The sequence below is a fragment of the Mauremys reevesii genome, linkage group 3 (genome assembly GCF_016161935.1).
Source record: "Mauremys reevesii isolate NIE-2019 linkage group 3, ASM1616193v1, whole genome shotgun sequence".
Classification (NCBI taxonomy): domain Eukaryota; kingdom Metazoa; phylum Chordata; order Testudines; family Geoemydidae; genus Mauremys; species Mauremys reevesii.
Window position 1 is genome coordinate 205818694 of NC_052625.1, and position 19295 is coordinate 205837988.

Consider the following 19295-nt stretch of genomic DNA (forward strand, 5'->3'; position numbering starts at 1 on the left):
ATTGCTTCTGAAGTGCTAATGGCTGAATGGGGTTATTCAACTATTACCACCATCCCACTGTAACAAAGTGTACAGGACGGGAAGGATCACTTAGGAATGACATAGTATCCTTTAACGTTTGGCCAGCCACAGCAGTGCCTCAACTGCAAAGGTTGTGTTGGCATGTACCTTAACTCTTCATTTCCTGGTTTTCCACGGTTTGAGTTTTGCTGAACTCAGCAAGGCAGGCGAAACCACTGGGCAAACTTAACTCTGCATTAACAACGTTTTTTGTCAGTTAATGTAGTTGCACACTCATGTGCAATACACTTAGAGACTGAGTGAAAAATCTGCAATGCATGATCAGGACAGTTTTCAGACATCATTATATTTTAAATTAAAACCCTTTTTTCCCCCAAAAACTAAAAGTGCTAGTCTTCAATGAGGGCTGTGTAGGGTGACCAGATGTCCCGATTTTATAGAGGCAGTCCTGATTTTTGGGTCTTTTTCTTATATAGGCTCCTATTACCTCTCACCCCCATCACAATTTTTCACATTTGCTGTCTGGTCACCCTAGGGCTATGTCCATTTCAAGTTTAAAAGTTCAACCATTTTTGCTGAATTTTTCACAAAGGTAAGAACATATGAAACAGGTTATAATGGAAACTGTTTTGCTGTCTTCGGCATAGTGGTTACAACCGTAGGCCTGCTATAATGGGGATCTAAAATTAAAGCTTTTCAGTATCTCACAGTAGTCAGGTTTCACAAAAGACAGGCGCCCATAGATTGCTCAGGAGTTCTTTCTGTACAGTGCTTAATGTTAATTCTCTCTCTTGTTACAAACCCATTACTGGAAAGGTTGCTTGTTGCCCATAGGGGTTTACGAGGGTAATTCCATTTTGCTGCTTCATTATAAGGTCTTGCTATGCTTCAGGCAGATTTATATAGCAACCAGCTGCACCTTACAAAGAAGAAAGAGCTTGTGTGTCTGAGAAATGTGGATTGTGGTTTCAGAATATCCAGTGCGCTGCCACTGAAAGCAATAGGTGTCATGTTTTAAAAGATATCTCCAAAACAAATTCCTTCCTGGACATGTCTAGAGTAGGAATTAATTGGAATTGTCATGCGGAAAGAGCAGTTTTGAATACCTAATACAGGAACGAAAGAAAATTACATAGACACAGGAAATTTGAGAAGCAAAAACATATTTTAAAATGACTTGCTATCTTAAAATCCTTGTGATATGTGTGTGCCTTCCAGGTTGGAAGGAACCTCACAGATTGATAGGGTATTTGAGGGGAATATCTGTGAGCACCCAGTTGTTAGTAGCTATCATTTTCATGTGACTCTTGTTGAAACATATGTGCGTTTTTCATCCATCTGTGTTCATTTTAATTACTGTTATGTGTGTTTTGTTAACACATTAATAATTTCCTTTATATTTATTTTTTATGTTTTGTTTGCTTTCTTTGCCTTCATTACTACTAGGTTGCAGTACAGACTGGACACTGCCAATCGGTTAGCTGATGAGCATGCACTGATAGCAACATATGTGAGCCGGCTACAGAACGGTACACGGTTAGTGTTAGGGAAGCTTTCATGGAGTGGGGATGGGGACAATAATGCTGTTTTCTTTGGGAGATTTACAGTTGGGAGGTGAAAGTCACCCCGTGGCAGTAGGTCTGCACAAGGCCCTCCACACCACTTAAGCCTCGTATTAAGAGCTTACCTGGTGCTTATATGGTGTGCAGGGCTTTTCTCACCCTTTATCCCAGGATGAATTTTATTTAAATCAAAAACATATTTTTTGGTGTCTTCAGAGTTTTCTCAGGGTTTTGTGCAACTCTCACTTGAATTTTTTTTTTCAATTATGAACTTAGTCCTAAAAATGCATTAAAAACTGGCCACATTTGTTACTGTAAACAATTTAATGGTAGTTCTAGGCAAACACGAAAATGGTTTCAGCATAGTGGTCCATGGACACTAAACCATTTTTTTTTAGATCCTATTCACTGCTCTACTCAAGGGTATATGTGCCCCAGCAGATGCAACTGGGGCAAGTCTGTCGAAAATCCTTCAAATCATTCTGAAAATACACATGTGCATGACTTGCGTAACATGCCATGGTCTCAAAACTCCAGTCCTTTATCTTTCCTAAACAGTGTGAAAGAAGTTTGGTAAGCGCTTTGGAGAGATCCTCTCTTCTCACTTACAATTAGTGGCTGTGTGCATTTACCTTTTGTATCTGTAAATCTAGATTCTGTATAAAGAGAGAGGTCTAGAAAGGTTTCCCCCAGAGCTCTAAAGCACGGTGGCTTCACTCCACCATAACTTCATTTTCTACCACTTTGCTTCCCTGGCCTGCAAGTCTTCCCCACCCCACTTTGGGGCCTAATGATCCATTGACAGAGGCGAATCTGTGCTGGAGAGAAAGAGGAAGAGGAGGCCCTAGAGGGTGGGCCTGGAGACTTTGCATCAACCTGTCCACACGTCTCCACTGGCTAAGATTTTTGGAAGAAGGCCATATGCCATCATTCTTCCATTTAGCAATTTCTGTCCCACAGATATGTGGGAAAGATGAGCTCTAGCTTTCCAAATCATGCAGAGAAGTCAGTCATTCCCCCTGAAAGTTGAGTCACTATTCTCTGCTAACACCTCTTTACCCAGAGCATATAGCACTGTCCACCATGTAACAAGCAAGGCATTCCTGACTCCCCACGTCAAAGGATTAATGTAGTTATTTCAGGTGTGATACAGCGTGGCCAGAGGGCAGCAGGAGGGGGTTAGAAGGGAGCCTTATTCCCTGTAAGGGGAAGAAGGTTTGCTATAGGTTAATTAGAGCACCTGAAGCCAATTTAGAGCACCTGCAGTCAGTCACATGATAAAAACCCCTGCTTTAATCAGACAGTGTGGGAGCTGGAGCAGAAAGGATTGGTATTGGAGCAGAGAGCAGTTTGAAGGAGTTGGAGCAGAAAGGATTGGTATTGGAGCAGAGAGCAGTTTGAAGGAGTTGGAGCAGAAAGGATTGGTGCTGGAGCAGAGAACAGTTTGAAGGGAAGCAGAGGACAGTTTGGAGAAGTGCTGTGGTGGGCTAAGAAGTCCAAGACCCTAGGTAAGGGGCACCTGGCTTGTGCAGAGGGAGGGCAGGAAGCCCCCACAAGCTGAAGGGCAGGAGAGGGAAGTAGCCAGGGGAAGGAACCGTCAGTTCAAGTGGTTTACCGCTATCCCTGGGCTGGGACCCAGAGTAGAGGGCGGGCCCGGGTCCCTCCCTATCCACTCTCCTCCTCTAGGACACTAGTGGGGCAATTAATATTCAAATTCAGGGGCAAGAAATGGCGCCCTGAACCCCCCTCCCAAAGAAGAGAAAGCGCGAGACCCATCATAATAGTGCCGGCAATTTGCCACACGGGTTAAGATGAAAAGGAGCTGGTAATGAGGGGCTGTCACACTGACTGCACTTCAAGGCACATACATGAGATTTGAGAAACTACTAGATGTAGCTAATAGCTGCCACATTGCAAAATGTTGGAACACTTCGTCTCAGAGAGAGGATTTTGCTCCTTCCAAAACATATTGACAAGTTTTTTTTTAAATAAATAAATTCTGCCCTCAGTGTGTCTGGCAGAGCTGATCAGGAGAGAGTGCTCCTCCACATCCCCGAGGAAGCCTCCACCTCCCATAGCCATGCTTTTGATCTCTCCCAGCCATCAAGAATCCCATGTACAGATTACATCCTTCTGCCTGAGATAAACTGGTGGGATTCTCTATGCACCACAAAAAGTCATTGCCAAAGATGGAGGTGGCCTGCCATTCCAGGACTCATACACACTGAGTGAATAATAATACTAATAATCACTCCCTCTCCTTTTATAGTTTCATAGAATTTCAGGACAGAAGGGGCCTTTAGATTATCCTGTCTGACCTCCTGTGTCGCAAAGACCATTGCATTTCACCCAATTACCCTATATTATATCTGTGTCTTCAAAAGAGGAAGGGAGCTCACTGGGTCCAAGAGATGCCCCTGGGACACGACAATGTAAACCTTATTCATTGTATTTTCTGACTAAAAGCCACTCATAATGTGTGGGACTTTGAAATTGGTTTGAAATCAAACCATGTGCACTCAAGTCATGGAGATCACCTCCAACCCTCCAAGAAAGCTAGCTCTTAGTTGGGACACTCCCAGGAATCCACAAAGGACACAAAAGAGAGATACTTGGACCAACTGTCCCCATTCCACTTTATATCAATTTTTAAAAAACATCAAAACTGTTATAAAAATGCTTCATTTATTGAAAATTGGGTTTCGTGGGAAACCAATTTCAATAACCATTGATAAAAATTCAATTAAAATGTTGAAAAAATGAAACATGGGTCTGTCTTGAACCCCATGAAATGAAAACAGCTTAGAAATTTAGAAATTTCTTAACACGTTTTAATTTTTTAACGAGCTTTAGTTGACTCTGCTGCCTGTGTGAAAGAAATCTCCCTTGCTGTCCTCTGCAGAGCAGCAACACAGACCTCTCTTCACGCATCCGTAAAGTGATATTGATTGGAAACAGCCTCCAGAGAACATATTTCCTAAATAGGAGAGAACCAGCTCTCTCCACCACACCCCCAGAGGAGTTTTATTTGGGGGATTTTATGTTATGTTGGCCAAATATCTCTATTTGAATTCATTTTCTCATTTTTATTGCTACTTTCACAGTCCAATGTCAGAGTCTCTCTGGTATCTGTTAGCAGCTAAAATTTCTCATTGATTCTGATGGTCTTTTCTGTTGCTGCCTGTTGCAGCCTATTTTTCGTTTGGGACATCCTCAAACTTCTGACTATTCAAGTGTGAGAATCCTGTGGAGACAGCGGCCCTTCTTCTCCAGTATGTCCAAGCTGCAGTGGAGAGTGGCGGTCTCAGGGAGCCAGTTGTGGCACCCTGACTTAGGGCTGCCTGGCCCCAGCATAAGTTACAGCAGAAGGACCCTGCTCTAATCTGTGCTGCTGGCATAAAATCCTTTATTCCAGTGAAGGATTAGGCATAGTGACGCTCAGTTGTTACTCCCCAGGTTTTCCCTGACATGCTCCTGTCTTCCTCTTTACACTGGGGAAAGCGGAATGACTTGTGCTCACTCTATGCCATTCCCCTCTGGTGAGTTTATGGCCACTTTGCACTCCATAAGCAACACAAAGTGGTCAGAGCCATCTGGAGAATTTGGCCCAATGTCTTTAAAGTAGGGGAAATTATGTTATTACATAACTGCTTATCGGTAAGTATCTTATCATTTCTTGGAAAGGGCCATTTTGAAAATAGCCTGGACAGGTAGTGCATGGTAGCCAATATGGCTCATTCAGGTTCACACTCTACCCTGCTCCTGCTGCCCTCAAAGGCCAAAAATTCGGAGCTGTGGGAGTTTTGCTGGTCTTGTGTTAGAAGGAACAGTCGTAAGAGTGAGAATCCTGTGAGATTGGCTTCAGAGCAGTGACTACAAGTAAATGACAGGATTCAGAGTAGCAACTGTGTTATTCTGTATCCACAAAAAGAACAGGAGTACTTGTGGCACCTTAGAGACTAACCAATTTATTTGAGCATAAGCTTTCATGGGCTACAGCCCACTTCATCAGATGCATAGAATGGAACATACAGCAAGAAGATATTTATACATACAGAGAACATGAAAAGGTGGAAGTAGCCATACCAACTGTAAGAGGCCAATCAATTGAGATGAGCCATCATCAACAGGAGAAAAAAAACTTTTGAAGTGATAATCGAGATGACCCATAGAAGGTGTGAGGATACTTGACATGGGGAAATAGATTCAATTAGTGTAATGGCCCAACCATTCCCAGTCTCTGTTCAAACCTAAGTTAATTGTATCTAATTTGCATATTAATTCAAGTTCAGCAGTCTCTCTTTGGAGTCTGTTTTTGAAGTTTTTTTGTTGTAAAATTGCCACCTTCAAGTCTGTCACTGAGTGATTAGAGAGGTTGAAGTGTTCTCCCACTGGTTTTTGAATGTTATGATTCCTGATGTCAGATTTGTGTCCATTTATTCTTTTGCATAGAGACTGTCCGGTTTGGCCAGTGTACATGGCAGAGGGGCATTGCTGGCACATGATGGCATATATCACGTTGGTAGATGTGCAGGTGAATGAGACCCTGATAACGTGGCTGATGTGATTAGGTCCTATGATGGTGTCACTTGAATAGATATGTGGGCAGGGTTGGCACCAGGCTTTGTTGCAAGGATAGGTTCCTGGGTTAGTGTTTATGTTGTATGGTGTGCGGTTGCTGGGTGAGTATTTGCTTCAGGTTGGGGGGCTGTCTGTAAGCGAGGACTGGTCTGTCCCCCAAGATCTGTGAGAGTGAGAGAGCATCTTTCAGGGTAGGTTAGGTTACGCTAATTGAATCTATTTCCTCATGTTAAGTATCCTCACACCTTCTATGGCTCATCTCAATTATCATTTCAAAAGTTTTTTTTCTCCTGCTGATGATGGCTCATCTCAATTGATTGGCCTCTTACAGTTGGTATGGCTACTTCCACCTTTTCATATTCTCTGTATGTATAAATACCTTCTTGCTGTATGTTCCATTCTATGCATCCGATGAAGTGGGCTTTAGCCCACGAAAGCTTATGCTGAAATAAATTTGTTAGTCTCTAAGGTGCCACAAGTACTCCTGTTCTTTTTACAAGTGAATGATTTTTCTTTACTTCATGAAGCAGGATATAGGATTCTGTGACATTTCATAGATTGCTGTTTAATACCCTTTATAATAGTCCTACAGCATTGTTAGATATGGTACATGTGTATTGTACTGAATGGTGAATTGTGCCTTCTGTTTCCATGTGTGAAGCCTGAGTTCTGTATTAATTGACATGTGGAAGTCTGAGGTATAAGAGGCAAGTTTGAACTCAAGTACCTTTCTGCACACATAAGACTTCTGACAGTAATGAAGAAGAAACCTTAGATTTTCTCCATTACAATATTAATTTTTGAAGAATTTTTTTCTCATACATTTTAGCATAAAGAGAAACTGTTTCAGGAATTGAGACACAGATAAGAGATACCAAATCATGAACAAAGGGAGAAGGGAATGAAAGGTCCTGCAGCAAGAGAGCTGACTAGAAAGAAGGGGTCAAACAGCTTAAATTGCTGATGAAATCCACACAGGTCTCAAAATCAAATTCAGAAAGCAAGGTAGGGAAGGTGGACCTACAATAAAAATGTGCCATGGTCCAGAAAATGTGTTTTGAATATACAGTGTTATGGGGGTGAGTGGGAGATAGGAACAGGGGAAGATCATCAAGGCCAATACAGTGGTTTATCTCCTCTCGTAAGACTACTTTCCTAAATTTTCACCTTACCTTACAGGCCCCTCTTTCTCTAGTATCAGTGCACCTAGATCACTGAATATCTTCAGATTATTCTGTTTATGGATACGCAGTAGGCCAAATTCAGAGGTATATCTGAACTGGTGTAAATTACAGCATTACCTTCATTCGGCTTCCTCACGCTTCCCTGCTGTGTAAGATATAACCTCTGACACCTCTCCTCTGACTAAAGGGACAAAGAGTCCTGTGGCACCTTATAGACTAACAGACGTATTGGAGCATGAGCTTTCGTGGGTGAATACCCACTTCGTCAGAAGCTGGACATAGATGACAGAGATGCATCACTTGATGATTCCCTGTTCTGTTCATTCCCTCTGGGGCACCTGGCATTGGCCACTGTCGGAAGACAGGATACTGGGCTAGATGGACCTTTGGTCTGACCCAGTATGGCCATTCTTATGTTCTTAAATTTGCTCAACATAGTTAAGTGAAAAGGTGACTGCAAAGAGTTACAAAAGAATCTCACAAAACTGGGTGACTGGGCGGCAAAATGGCAGATGAAATTCAATGTTGATAAATGCAAAGTAATGCACATTGGAAAACATAATCCCGATTATATGTAAAAATGATGAGGTCTAAATTAGCTGTTACCAGTGAAGAACTAGATCTTGCAGTCATTGTGAATAGTTCTCTGAAAACATCTGTTCAATGTGCAGCGGCAGTCAACAAAGCTAACAATCCTAGGAACAATTAGGAAAAGGATAGATAATAAGACAGAAAATACTATAATGCAACTATATAAATCCATGGTACGCCCACACCTTGAATACTGTGTGCAGTTTTGGTTGCCCCATCTCAAAAATGATATATTAAAAATGGAAAAGGTGCAGAGAAGGGCAACAAAAATGATTAGGGGTATTGAACAGCTTCCATATGAGGAGAGATTAAAAACACGGGGACTGTTCAGTTTGCAAAAAAGACACCGCGGGGCGGGGAGGGTGGGTTATGATTGAGGTCTATAAAATAATGACTGGTGTAGAGAAAGTGAATAAGCAAGTGTTATTTACCCCTTCTCATAACACAAGAACTAGGGGTCGCCCAGTGAAATGAATAGGCAGCAGATTCAAATGAAACAAATGGAAGTATTTCTTCCCACAACACAGTCAAGCTGTGGAACTAGTTGCCAGGGGATGTTATGAAGGCCAAAAGTATAACTGGGTTCAAAAGAGCTAGATAAATTCATGGAGGATAGGTCCATCAATGGCTATTAGCTAAGATGGTCAGGGATGGAACTCCACACTCTGGGTGTCCCTAAGCCTCTGACTGGCAGATTCTGGAACTGGATGACAGGGGATGGATCCTGCGATAATTGCTCCATTCTGTTCATTCCCTCTGAAGCATCTGGTGCTGGCCACTGTCAGAAAACAGGATTAGGGCTAGATGGACCATTAGTCTGACCCAGTGTGGCCGTTTGTATGTTTACCACCAGAGTTCCTATTTTTGCTTTTGCTTCTCCAGCCTTCAACTTCCAACTTTTCCTGCTGTTCCATGGTGCTGTCACTGTGGGTCAGAATTGCTGTAGACATTTTCCTCCAGAGCCTGTTTACTGTTTCTCCCAAGACAGCTGCAGTAATATTTCTACAGAGTGAAGTGAGGTCCTTATCTCTGCACCTGCAGCCGTATTGTCCTGACCCAACATGTGCTGAAAGTAGGCGGAGTCAGGTCAAGCCCTAAGAGTGCTATCTCTGCAGCATCCTCAACCTATGTCAGCCATGGAGGGAAAGACAAATTCTAGGTCTCAAACTCGAATCCTTGCATGCCTTGTACATTTTACTCCTGCCAGGCTGGCCTATCAGCAGTATTTCTGCATTTTAGTTTCTTTTTCAGTTACAAAGCGATTTCTTCTCTGGTTGGCATGATTTACTCAGTTTTTCTTTTTGGAAACCATTCTCAATTTGACATTTGTCACATAGATCTTATAAATACAGGACTTTCCACCTTCACCATTCAGTTTAATTACCCGTTTTGATCGGGGTCTATTAAAAATATCCTTGGAAAAACAGTATATTTTTTGCTAACAATCTTTTTATAGGTTTTTTTTTCCAGTTTTGGAAACTTATTGTTTGAAATATTTAACACTAGGCTGGAGAAACCCCTGAAGAATAGACTACTGAGAGAACAATCTTGTGCTAGCCCCTGTGTTCGAGATTGGGAGAAGGGCATGGTCTAGATGGTTTCTAAGAGGGGTTTTTCATTTCAGATTAACTGGATGCTACATACTGCTGCATCCTTTTCTTTGACATCTAGAGCGTAATGTCCAGTGCTGAAGCCATGTGTACTGATGGGGATGTGTTGACTTTTCGTTCCTTTGGCAGTGTCTTGGACAGCCCTAGCAGACTTGATGAGGAGCACAGACTCATTGCCCGATATGCCGCCAGGCTGGCTGCAGAAGCTGGAAATGCAGTAAGTAAATGCATTGACTCTCCAATTTGATTTTCTCTGGCTCTTTTCTTATTAAGGAAGGTAGCAAAATGTTTTTCAGAGCTTTGATTAGCATCTTAACAGTGTGCTAAATTGAGTCAAATTGTCTTTTTTTCTGCTTAGCTGATGTAAAACGAGGCATTATTTCCCTTTCCACTCCTCTCTTGCTGTTTATAGCATGAATACCACCTTATCAAGAAGGTTAGGGAAGAAATGGAAAATGTCCAGGAAATGGCAACATGATTGCAAGCATGGAAAGACTAGTCCTATATAGTGTAGAGAATGGACAAATAGGAGGACACATGAGAAAGGCATATAAAATATCACATGCTACAGAGAATGTAAATCAGTCCCTATTTACGTTGTCTGACAATACAAGAAAAAAGGGGGAATCCAATGAATTAAAAAGACAAAAAATTGAAATTGATAAAGGAAAAACTTCTTTACACAGTACATAGAATCGTACAAGTGTAGGACTGGAAGGGACCTCAAGAGAACATAACATAAGAACATAAGAACGGCCGTACCGGGTCAGACCAAAGGTCCATCTAGCCCAGTCTCTGTCTACCGACAGTGGCCAATGCCAGGTGCCCCTGAGGGAGTGAACCTAACAGGAAATGATCAAGTGATCTCTCTCCTGCCATCCATCTCCATCCTCTGACGAACAGAGGCAAGGGACACCATTCTTACCCATCCCGGCTAATAGCCGTTTATGGACTTAGTCACCATGAATTTATCCAGTCCCCTTTTAAACGCTGTTATAGTCCTAGCCTTCACAACCTCCTCAGGTAAGGAGTTCCACAAGTTGACTGTGCGCTGCGTGAAGAAGAACTTCCTTTTATTTGTTTTAAACCTGCTGCCTATTAATTTCATTTGGTGACCCCTAGTTCTTGTATTATGGGAATAAGTAAATAACTTTTCCTTATCCACTTTCTCCACACCACTCATGATTTTATATACCTCTATCATATCCCCCCTTAGTCTTCTCTTTTCCAAGCTGAAGAGTCCTAGCCTCTTTAATCTTTCCTCGTATGGGACCCTCTCCAAACCCCTAATCATTTTAGTTGCTCTTTTCTGAACCTTTTCTAGTGCTAGAATATCTTTTTTGAGGTGAGGAGACCACATCTGTACACAGTATTCGAGATGTGGGCGTACCATGGATTTATATAAGGGCAATAATACATTCTCAGTCTTATTCTCTGTCCCCTTTTTAATGATTCCTAACATCCTGTTTGCTTTTTTGACCGCCTCTGCACACTGCTTGGACATTTTCAGAGAACTATCCACGATGACTCCAAGATCTTTTTCCTGACTCGTTGTAGCTAAATTAGCCCCCATCATATTGTATGTATAGTTGGGATTATTTTTTCCAGTGTGCATTACTTTACATTTATCCACATTAAATTTCATTTCCATTTTGTTGCCCAATCACTTAGTTTTGTGAGATCTTTTTGAAGTTCTTCACAATCTGCTTTGGTCTTAACTATCTTGAGTAGTTTAGTGTCATCTGCAAACTTTGCCACCTCACTGTTTACCCCTTTCTCCAGATAATTTATGAATAAATTGAATAGGATTGGTCCCAGGACTGACCCTTGGGGAACACCACTAGTTACCCCTCTCCATTCTGAGAATTTACCATTAATTCCTACCCTTTGTTCCCTGTCTTTTAACCAGTTCTCAATCCATGAAGGGTCCTTCCCTTTTATCCCATGACAGCTTAATTTACGTAAGAGCCTTTGGTGAGGGACCTTGTCAAAGGCTTTCTGGAAATCTAAGTACACTATGTCCACCGGATCCCCCTTGTCCACATGTTTGTTGACCCCTTCAAAGAACTCTAATAGATTAGTAAGACACGATTTCCCTTTACAGAAACCATGTTGACTATTGCTCAAGAGTTTATGTTTTTCTATGTGTCTGACAATTTTATTCTTTACTATTGTTTCGACTAATTTGCCCGGTACCGACGTTAGACTTACCGGTCTGTAATTGCCGGGATCACCCCTAGAGCCCTTTTTAAATATTGGCGTTACATTAGCTAACTTCCAGTCATTGGGTACCAAAGCCGATTTAAAGGACAGGTTACAAACCTTAGTTAATAGTTCCGCAACTTCACATTTGAGTTCTTTCAGAACTCTTGGGTGAATGCCATCTGGTCCCGGTGACTTGTTAATGTTGAGTTTATCAATTAATTCCAAAACCTCCTCTAGTGATACTTCAATCTGTGACAGTTCCTCAGATTTGTCACCTACAAAAGCCAGCTCAGGTTTGGGAATCTCCCTAACATCCTCAGCTGTGAAGACTGAAGCAAAGAATCCATTTAGTTTCTCCGCAATGACTTTATCGTCTTTAAGCGCTCCTTTTGTATTTTCATCGTCAAGGGGCCCCACTGGTTGTTTAGCAGGCTTCCTGCTTCTGATGTACTTAAAAAACATTTTGTTATTACCTTTGGAGTTTTTGGCTAGCCGTTCTTCAAACTCCTCTTTGGCTTTTCTTATTACACTCTTGCACTTAAGTTGGCAGTGTTTGTGCTCCTTTCTATTTGCCTCACTAAGATTTGACTTCCACTTTTTAAAGGAAGTCTTTTTATCTCTCACTGCTTCTTTTACATGGTTGTTAAGCCACGGTGGCTCTTTTTTAGTTCTTTTACTGTTTTTCTTAATTTGGGGTATAATTAGGCTCCCTGCTGTTAACCTTTTGCCACAATGAAAATTCACCATTTATTCTTACTCTTTGTTTCCTATCTCTTAGCCAGTTTTTGATCTATGACAATAATTTGCCTCTCACTGCATAATGACTTAGCTTCTTTAATAGCCTTTTGTAAGGTACCTTATCAAAGTACCTTTTGAAAGTCTAAATAACTGTCAACCAGTTCTCTTTTATCCCGCTAAGCCACTTAATACATGAGCTCCTTCAGAATTCTTGGATATACACCATCTGGACTGGATGACTTTCTGGTTTTTAAATCACTGATTTATTTCAGTACATCTTTTTCTGACATCACCAATCTCTGAGAGTACCTCACCTTTATTAACTTAGAATAGGTCAGGGATAGACGTCTCCCCAGCACTCTCTGTAGTGAAGCTTGATCCAAAGAAATGATTAAGCTTCTCAGCAACTTTAAGTTTTACACAAAGATTACTGAGAATTTCCACATTTCCCATTCCTACCAACAGAGAACAGCCACTTAAATACTGTATCCCTACAGCAATACGTGTGTGTAGTGGAATTGAACGACTTCAGAAAATTCAAATAAAGAAATTTACTTGACAGCCCCATCAAAGGGATAATGAGGAGCTGATGTGTCCATTTCTAGAATTTTAAAACATTTCTTGTTATTAAAGCTCTACAAAAGGAAAAGATCTGCTCATAACCCCTTCAGGAATTCAGATCACTGTATGAATGCATACTGATGGAGCTAGTGAAAGGGCATACACACTGCAGGAGGAGGTGATGAGAGTATTTATTCTGACAGAGGTAGCAAGCAGCATTCATGCTGCTAGAGCAGTGGTTCTCAAACTGGGGCTGCCGCTTGTGTAGGGAAAGCCCCTGGTGGGCCGGGCTGGTTTGTTTACCTGCTGCGTCCACAGGTTCAGCCGATCGCGGCTCCCACTGGCCACAGTTTGCTGCTCCAGGCCAATGGGGGCTGCGGGAAGCAACACGGGACAAGGGATTTGCTGGCATATTTAGGTGGCTTTTATAGAACCTGGCTGTAGTTCAGAGAAGATCTTACCAGCTGAATACCTGGGGAAGTTTGTCAGTATAAATGCTACTGCATTCCCATGGGAAGACATCAGCTAGTGTGAAAAAAGCCAGATATTTATTAACCTTGATATAAACAGCTAACCTTCTATTGACTCTCACTAAATTCTTAGTTCTGCTGTTCTCCAAGTTCCTTATGATATCTTTTGGCAATTAATTTGGATGAAAGGGGAACACTGGTCAGGAGTGAGTAGGTGCGGCTGCAGGAACTCCAGTTCATTGCTGCTGAACTGAAGGATGCATATAGAGTCCATGTCCTGATGGAAATGCTGAGGGAATTCTCAGCTAAGTTAATGATAATGCAGCAGGGATTCTCTGGGTTTTCCTATCTGCAACCTCAAAATCACCTATGTTTTTCACATTCCTAAATCCACATGCCAGATTCCTCTGGGCTCTTCCAGCTAAAGGTACTAGAAATGCCATAATATATAGACATCAATAGTTATTACATAGTCCTGTCCTGAGTTCAGGGGACTGGACTAGATGACCTCTTGTCCTTAAAATCTACAAGTCATACTGGAAGTACTGTGTCCCTACCGAGTTGGGTGAAAAGAGTGAGAGGAGCCCAACAGGAAAAATTAGGATGTTTGTTCACCAATGCAAGAAGCTTAGGTAACAAAATGGAGGAACTGGAGCTCCTGGTCCAAGAATTGAAACCGGATATCGTAGGAATAACCGAAACATGGTGGAACGGTAGCCATGACTGGAGTACAGGTATGGAAGGGTATGTGCTGTTTAGGAAAGACCGATGCAAAGGTAAAGGTGGGGGAGTAGCATTGTATATCAATAATGAGGTGAAATGTAATGAGATAACTAGCAATGCAATGGATAATACAGAGTCTGTCTGGGCAATGGTCACATTGGGGAAAAAAACTACCAGAGCCTCACCCAGGATAGTGATTGGGGTGTGCTATAGACCGCCGGGATCTAGCTTGGAGACAGATAGAGAGCTCTTTAATGTTTTTAAGGAGGTAAACACTAATAGGAACTGCTTGATCATGGGGGACTTTAACTTCCCGGATATAGATTGGGAAACAAATGCTAGTAATAATAATAGGGCTCAGCTTTTCCTAGACGTGATAGCTAATGAATTCCTTCATCAAGTGGTTGCTGAACCGACGAGGGGGGATGCCATTTTAGATTTGATTTTGGTGAGTGAGGACCTTGTTGAGGAAATTGTTGTAGGGGACAAACTTGGCTCGAGTGATCATGAGCTAATTCGTTTCAAAATAAATGGGAGGATAATCAATAGTGCATCTGAGACTAGGGTTTACGATTTCAAAAGGGCTAACTTTACTAAATTAAGGCGACTAGTTAGGGAAGTGGACTGGACTAACATATTTAGGGATCTAAAGGCAGATGGCGCCTGGGGTTACTTCAGGTTGAAGTTGCAGGAGTTGGCAGAGGCATGTATCCCGAGAAGGGAAAGCGGCTCGTAGGTAGCAGTTTTAGACCGAGCTGGATGAGCAAGCGTCTTAGAGGGTCATTAAGAAAAACAGAAAGCGTACCAGGAGTGGAAAATGGGAGGGATCAGCAAAGAAACCTACCTTATTGAGGTCAGAGGGTGTAGGGAAGCAGTGAGAAAGGCAAAGCGACGGGTGGAGATGGACCTAGCGAAGGGGATTAAAACCAATAGCAAACGTTTTTTTAGCCATATAAATAGGAAGAAAACCAAGAAAGAAGAAGTGGGACCGCTTAAAACTTTAAACGGAGTGGAGATTAGGGATAATCTTGGAATGGCAAAATATCTGAGCAGATATTGTGCCTCGGTCTTTAATGAGGCTAATGAAGGGCTCAGGAATAGTGATAGAGGGACCGATGGGAATGAAGATATGGGGGTAGACATTACGGTATCTGAGGTAGAAGCCAAACTTGAACAACTTAACGGAAGTAAATCGGGGGGCCCGGATAATCTTCATCCTAGAATATTAACGGAATTGGCGAGTGATATTGCTAGCCCGTTAGCGATAATTTTTAATAAGTCTCTACATTCGGGGGTTGTACCGTTTGACTGGAGATTAGCTAATGTAGTTCCTATATTCAAGAAGGGGAAAAAAAGTGACCCGGGTAACTACAGGCCTGTTAGTTTAACATCTGTAGTATGCAAAGTCATGGAAAAAATCTTAAAAGAGAGAGTGGTTCCGGAGCATGAGACGATGGCAACTGGGATAGATTACAGCATGGATTTACGAAAGGTAGATCGTGCCAAACCAACCTGATCTCCTTCTTTGAGAAAGTAACAGATTTTTTAGACAAGGGAAATGCGGTGGATCTAATATATCTGGATTTCAGTAAGGCGTTTGATACGGTACCGCATGAAGAATTACTGGTTAAATTGGAAAAGATGGGGATCGAAATGAAAATCCAGAGGTGGATAAGGAGCTGGTTAAAGGGGAGACTTCAGAGGGTAGTATTGAAGGGGGAACTGTCAGGTTGGAGGGGGGTTACCAGTGGAGTTCCTCAAGGTTCGGTTTTGGGTCCAATTTTATTTAATCTATTTATTGCTGACCTGGAAACCAAGAGTAGGAGTGGGCTGATAAAGTTTGCGGATGACACCAAGTTGGGAGGTATTGCCAATTCGGAAAAGGATCGGGATATCCTCCAGGGAGATTTGGATGACCTTGTAAACTGGAGTATTAGTAACAGGATGAAATTCAATAGTGAGAAGTGTAAGGTTATGCATTTAGGGATGACTAACAAGAATTTTAGTTATAAGATGGGGACGCACCAGTTGGAAGTAACGGAGGAGGAGAAGGACCTAGGAGTCCTGGTTGATTGTAGGATGACTATGAGTAGGCAATGTGATGTGGACGTTAAAAAAGCTAATGCGGTCTTGGGATGCATTAGGCGAGGTATTTCTAGTAGGGATAAGGAGGTGCTAGTCCCGTTATATAAGGCGTTGGTGAGACCTCATTTGGAGTATTGTGTGCAGTTTTGGTCTCCCATGTTTAAGAAGGATGAATTCAAACTGGAACAGCTACAAAGAAGGGCCACTAGAATGATCCGAGGAATGGAAGGCCTGTCGTATGAAAGGAGACTTGAGGAGCTCGGTTTGTTTTCCTTAACCAAAAGAAGGATAAGAGGAGATATGATTGCACTCTTTAAATATATCAGAGGGATAAATACCAGGGAAGGAGAGGAATTATTTCAGCTCAGTGCTAATGTGGACACGAGGACAAACGGATATAAATTGTCAGTCAGGAAATTCAGGCTTGAAATTAGACGAAGGTTTCTAACCATCAGGGGAGTGCAATACTGGAACAGCCTACCGAGGGAAACAGTGGGGGCGAAGGACCTCCATGACTTTAAGATTAAGCTAGATAAGTGTATGGAGGAGATGGTATGATAGGATAACGGGCTTAGTCAATAGGTCAATTAAGTGCCACACTTGTAAATAGTACAATGGGTCAATGATATGATATAACCTTTTTCCAGAGGGTATGGCTGGAGAGTCTTGCCCGCATGCTCGGGGTTCAGCTGACCGCCATATTTGGGGTCGGGAAGGAATTTTCCTCCAGGGAAGATTGGCAGTGGCCCTGGAGGTTTTTCGCCTTCCTCCGAAGCATGGGGCAGGGGTCGCTTGCTAAGGAGTGGGTGGATCGGCTTATGTGGCCTGCATCTAGCAGGAGGTCAGACTAGATGATCATAATGGTCCCTTCTGATCTTGAATTCTATGATTCTATGATTCTATGAGGATGTTAGGAATCATTAAAAAGGGGATAGAGAATAAGACTGAGAATATATTATTGCCCTTATATAAATCCATGGTACGCCCACATCTCGAATACTGTGTACAGATGTGGTCTCCTCACCTCAAAAAAGATATTCTAGCACTAGAAAAGGTTCAGAAAAGAGCAACTAAAATGATTAGGGGTTTAGAGGGTCCCATATGAGGAAAGATTAAAGAGGCTAGGACTCTTCAGTTTGGAAAAGAGAAGACTAAGGGGGGACATGATAGAGGTATATAAAATCATGAGTGATGTTGAGAAAGTGGATAAGGAAAAGTTATTTACTTATTCCCATAATACAAGAACTAGGGGTCACCAAATGAAACTAATAGGCAGCAGGTTTAAAACAAATAAAAGGAAGTTCTTCTTCACGCAGCGCACAGTCAACTTGTGGAACTCCTTACCTGAGGAGGTTGTGAAGGCTAGGACTATAACAATGTTTAAAAGGGGACTGGATAAATTCATGGTGGCTAAGTCCATAAATGGCTATTAGCCAGGATGGGTAAGAATGGTGTCCCTAGCCTCTGTTCGTCAGAGGATGGAGATGGATGGCAGGAGAGAGGTCACTTGATCATTGCCTGTTAGGTTCACTCCCTCAGGGGCACCTGGCATTGGCCACTGTGGGTAGATAGATACTGGGCTAGATGGACCTTTGGTCTGACCCGGTACGGCCTTTCTTATGTTCTTATGAGCCTAAAGGTTCTTTATGAGGTCAGGTGTTATTAAATATTTTGAATTATCTGGAATGCGATGAATAATGAAGCAGTAAAATTTGTAGAAGACACAAAGGACCTGCACAAAATAGAGAATTAGTCTGAAAACAAGAAGATAAAAGTCAATAAAGACAATTGCAAAGTACTACATTTACGAAGGAAAGAATCAAATGCACAACTACAAAATGGGGAATAACTGGCTAGGTGGTAGAATTCCTAAAAAGGATCTAGGGGTTATAATTTATTACAAATTGAATATGAGTCAACAATGTGATGCTGTTGCGAAAAAGGCTGATATCATTCTGGGGTGTATTAACTGGAATGTTGTATGTAAGACCTGGGTGCTAATTGTCCTGCTCTACTCAGCACTGGTAAGGCTTTTGCTGAAGTATTGTGTCCAAGTCTCGGCACGACACTTTAGGAAAGGTGTGGATAAACTGGAGGGAGTCCAGAGGATAGCAACAAATATGATAAAAGATTTAGAAAACCTGACCTATGAGGAAAGGTTAAAAAAACTGGGCATGTTTAGTCTTGAGAAAAGAAAACTGAGGAGGGACCTGCTAACAGTCTTCAAATAGACTAAGGGCTGCTATAAAGAGGACAGTGATCAGTTGTTCTCCATGTCGACTGAAGGTAGGACAAGAAGTAATGGGCTTAAGATGCAGCAAGGGAGATTTAGGTTAGGTAATAGGAAAAAGTTTCTAACTAAAAGGGTAGTTATATTCTGGAATAGGCATCCAAGGGAGGTTGTGGTATCCCCATCATTGGACGTTTATAAAAACAGGTTGGACAAACACCTGTCAGGTCTAGGTTTATTTGTTCCTACCTCAACGCAGGAGGTTGCACTTGATAACCTCTCAAGATCCCTTTCAGCCCTACATTTCTATTAGTCTATGGATTCTTTGACCATGGGATGGTCTTCCAAGAAGAAGGATTGCTAGGCAGAGACGGGCTCCACCTCACGAAGAGAGGGAAGAGCATCTTTGAAAGCAGGCTGGCTAACCTAGTGAGGAGGGCTTTAAACTAGGTTCACCAGGGGAAGGAGACCAAAACCCCGAGGTAAGTGGGGAAGTGGGATATCGGGAGAAAGCACAAGTAGGTGAGTGCAAGAGGGGAGGGCTCCAGCCCCATACTGGGACACCAGGACGATCAGTGAGTTATCTTACATGCCTATACACAAATGCAAGAAGCCTGGGGAACAAGCAGGGAGAACTAGAAGTCCTGGCACAGTCAAGGAATTATGATGTAATTGGAATAACAGAGACTTGGTGGGATAACTCACATGATTGGAGTACTGTCGTGGATGGATAT

At 42.2% G+C, this 19295-nt stretch overlaps 1 protein-coding gene across 15 annotated transcripts in view; it reads left to right on the forward strand.

The window, feature by feature from the left end:
• Positions 1-19295, forward strand: part of DTNB (dystrobrevin beta) — a 387737-nt gene that overhangs the window by 240084 nt on the left and 128358 nt on the right. For 13 of the 15 annotated variants that reach the window (XR_005595613.1, XR_005595609.1, XR_005595612.1 and 10 more), the window contains 2 exons: positions 1468-1557; positions 9679-9766. Coding sequence is in view for 9 of the 15 variants with exons in the window: in XM_039528645.1 (XP_039384579.1) it covers positions 1468-1557; positions 9679-9766 (178 nt within the window). In the remaining 6 variants the exon portion in view is untranslated. The remainder of the gene's footprint in view (positions 1-1467; positions 1558-9678; positions 9767-19295) is intronic. The other 2 variants (XM_039528646.1, XM_039528647.1) reach the window with 1 other exon arrangement.